This window comes from Tilletiaria anomala (assembly GCF_000711695.1).
Source record: "Tilletiaria anomala UBC 951 chromosome Unknown K437scaffold_276, whole genome shotgun sequence".
Taxonomy (NCBI): Eukaryota; Fungi; Basidiomycota; class Exobasidiomycetes; order Georgefischeriales; family Tilletiariaceae; genus Tilletiaria; species Tilletiaria anomala.
In genome coordinates this window covers 1-1,256 of record NW_013546746.1, presented here as the reverse complement: position 1 = coordinate 1,256, position 1,256 = coordinate 1, and the positions used below count along the sequence as shown (strand labels likewise).

Below are 1,256 nucleotides of genomic sequence, written 5' to 3'. Positions count from 1 at the left end.
CTAACCGGTATTTAGGGTACATACACATCATGTTGAAGCTGGTTCAAGCCAGTCGTATCAATGGGCTGCACTACACCCCTTGTAATTTCAAAAGTATGCACTCAAATGTATTTTTTGATTGATGTTGCAGAGGGAGCAAGGCAAAATGAACATGCATAAATACTGCCGCGTATTCATGACTTTACGAGCAAGAGCTAATGCTAGCCGAAGCCTTGACCTTGGTCATGGAGGTCAAGGGGGATCGGCAGATGGCAGCAGAGTCTGCCGCGGTGAGGTTGAGCCTACCAGGTCTCATGACACTGTCGTGATCAGGACCGATGCAAGGGTCGTTTTCGCCGGAGCAAGGAAGTTTGCCCGGGTAACCCATAGCGCAGAAGCCACATGGCTCGTTGGTAAACTCCCAGGACACATTCCCGGGAAGGTGACCTGTTTGCAACGCTTCGGATGAGTTGGATCCGGCAAGAGCCGTGAACGCGGCTTTTGTTAGGAACAAGTCATTGCACCCAAATGTAGTGTTGCTGGATGCTCCGCAGGCGTCGACAACGCGGACGTAGACCGAGATGCCACTCGCTAGAGTAAAGAGAATAGTGGAAAGCAATGCTGATTAGGCAAGCACATCTTTGCGGGCAGAACCTTGGTAGGAGTGCGGGTACTCACCATCAGAAGTAGCCTGAATCCACTTGTTGCAACCGTTGACATTAGCAGAGTTGACCCAACCAGGCTTCAAACAAGCTCCAAAGTCATCGTCCGTATATGTGATGCCGCATGCGCCGGTGCCTCTGCATAAAACGACCGATGAAGCGAAGCAAGCAAGCCAAGTGACAGCATATAGAAGAGACAAGATTTCAGCGCGACGTCCTGCATTAAGGGAATTGCTGACGTACTGCACGCATACATCGGCTGACTCACGGTGCAACATACACGACAGGATCATCGCTCTCTTCCTTGCTGTTTGTGTAACGTCCAGCGACACCACTCATATGATTGTCTTTGAGCAGGAACCAACCAGTGATGATCAGCACATTTAACCCATCTCCCTTTGTGACAAGGCCTCTTTTCCACTCGATTTACGTCTCATCTCACTCACTTGCCTTCATGTAGCCGATAGCCAGTTCCTGGCTGTAAGTAACATTGGCGAAATCCGAAGGAGCATCACAAGCAGGGAAAGAAGGATCCCTGTCAGCTGCGACGGTAGAAGAGCCCAAGACGGCTCCAACGGCGAAGGCTTTGAAGATTAATGAGATGTGCATCTTGAA

At 50.2% G+C, this 1,256-nt stretch overlaps 1 protein-coding gene across 1 annotated transcript; it reads right to left on the bottom strand.

The window, feature by feature from the left end:
• Positions 1-63: 63 nt before the first annotated feature.
• Positions 64-1,065, bottom strand: K437DRAFT_91008 (uncharacterized protein). The gene is made up of 3 exons (XM_013384243.1): positions 910-1,065; positions 658-779; positions 64-570 (listed from the first exon to the last, which is right to left on the bottom strand). Exons 1-3 carry the CDS (start codon positions 978-980, stop codon positions 182-184), a joined length of 582 nt encoding a protein of 193 aa, XP_013239697.1. The 5' UTR covers positions 981-1,065; the 3' UTR covers positions 64-181.
• Positions 1,066-1,256: the final 191 nt, after the last annotated feature.

Excerpts from the sequence above, each read along its gene's own strand:
- K437DRAFT_91008 (XM_013384243.1), bottom strand. The coding sequence starts at position 980 with ATGAGTGGTGTCGCTGGACGTTACACAAACAGCAAGGAAGAGAGCGAT. Across the intron at positions 780-909 it reads CCTGTCGTGTATGTTGCACC|AGGCACCGGCGCATGCGGCA; the intron begins GTGAGTCAGCCG and ends CGTTTTATGCAG. Across the intron at positions 571-657 it reads GATTCAGGCTACTTCTGATG|CGAGTGGCATCTCGGTCTAC; the intron begins GTGAGTACCCGC and ends TCTTTACTCTAG.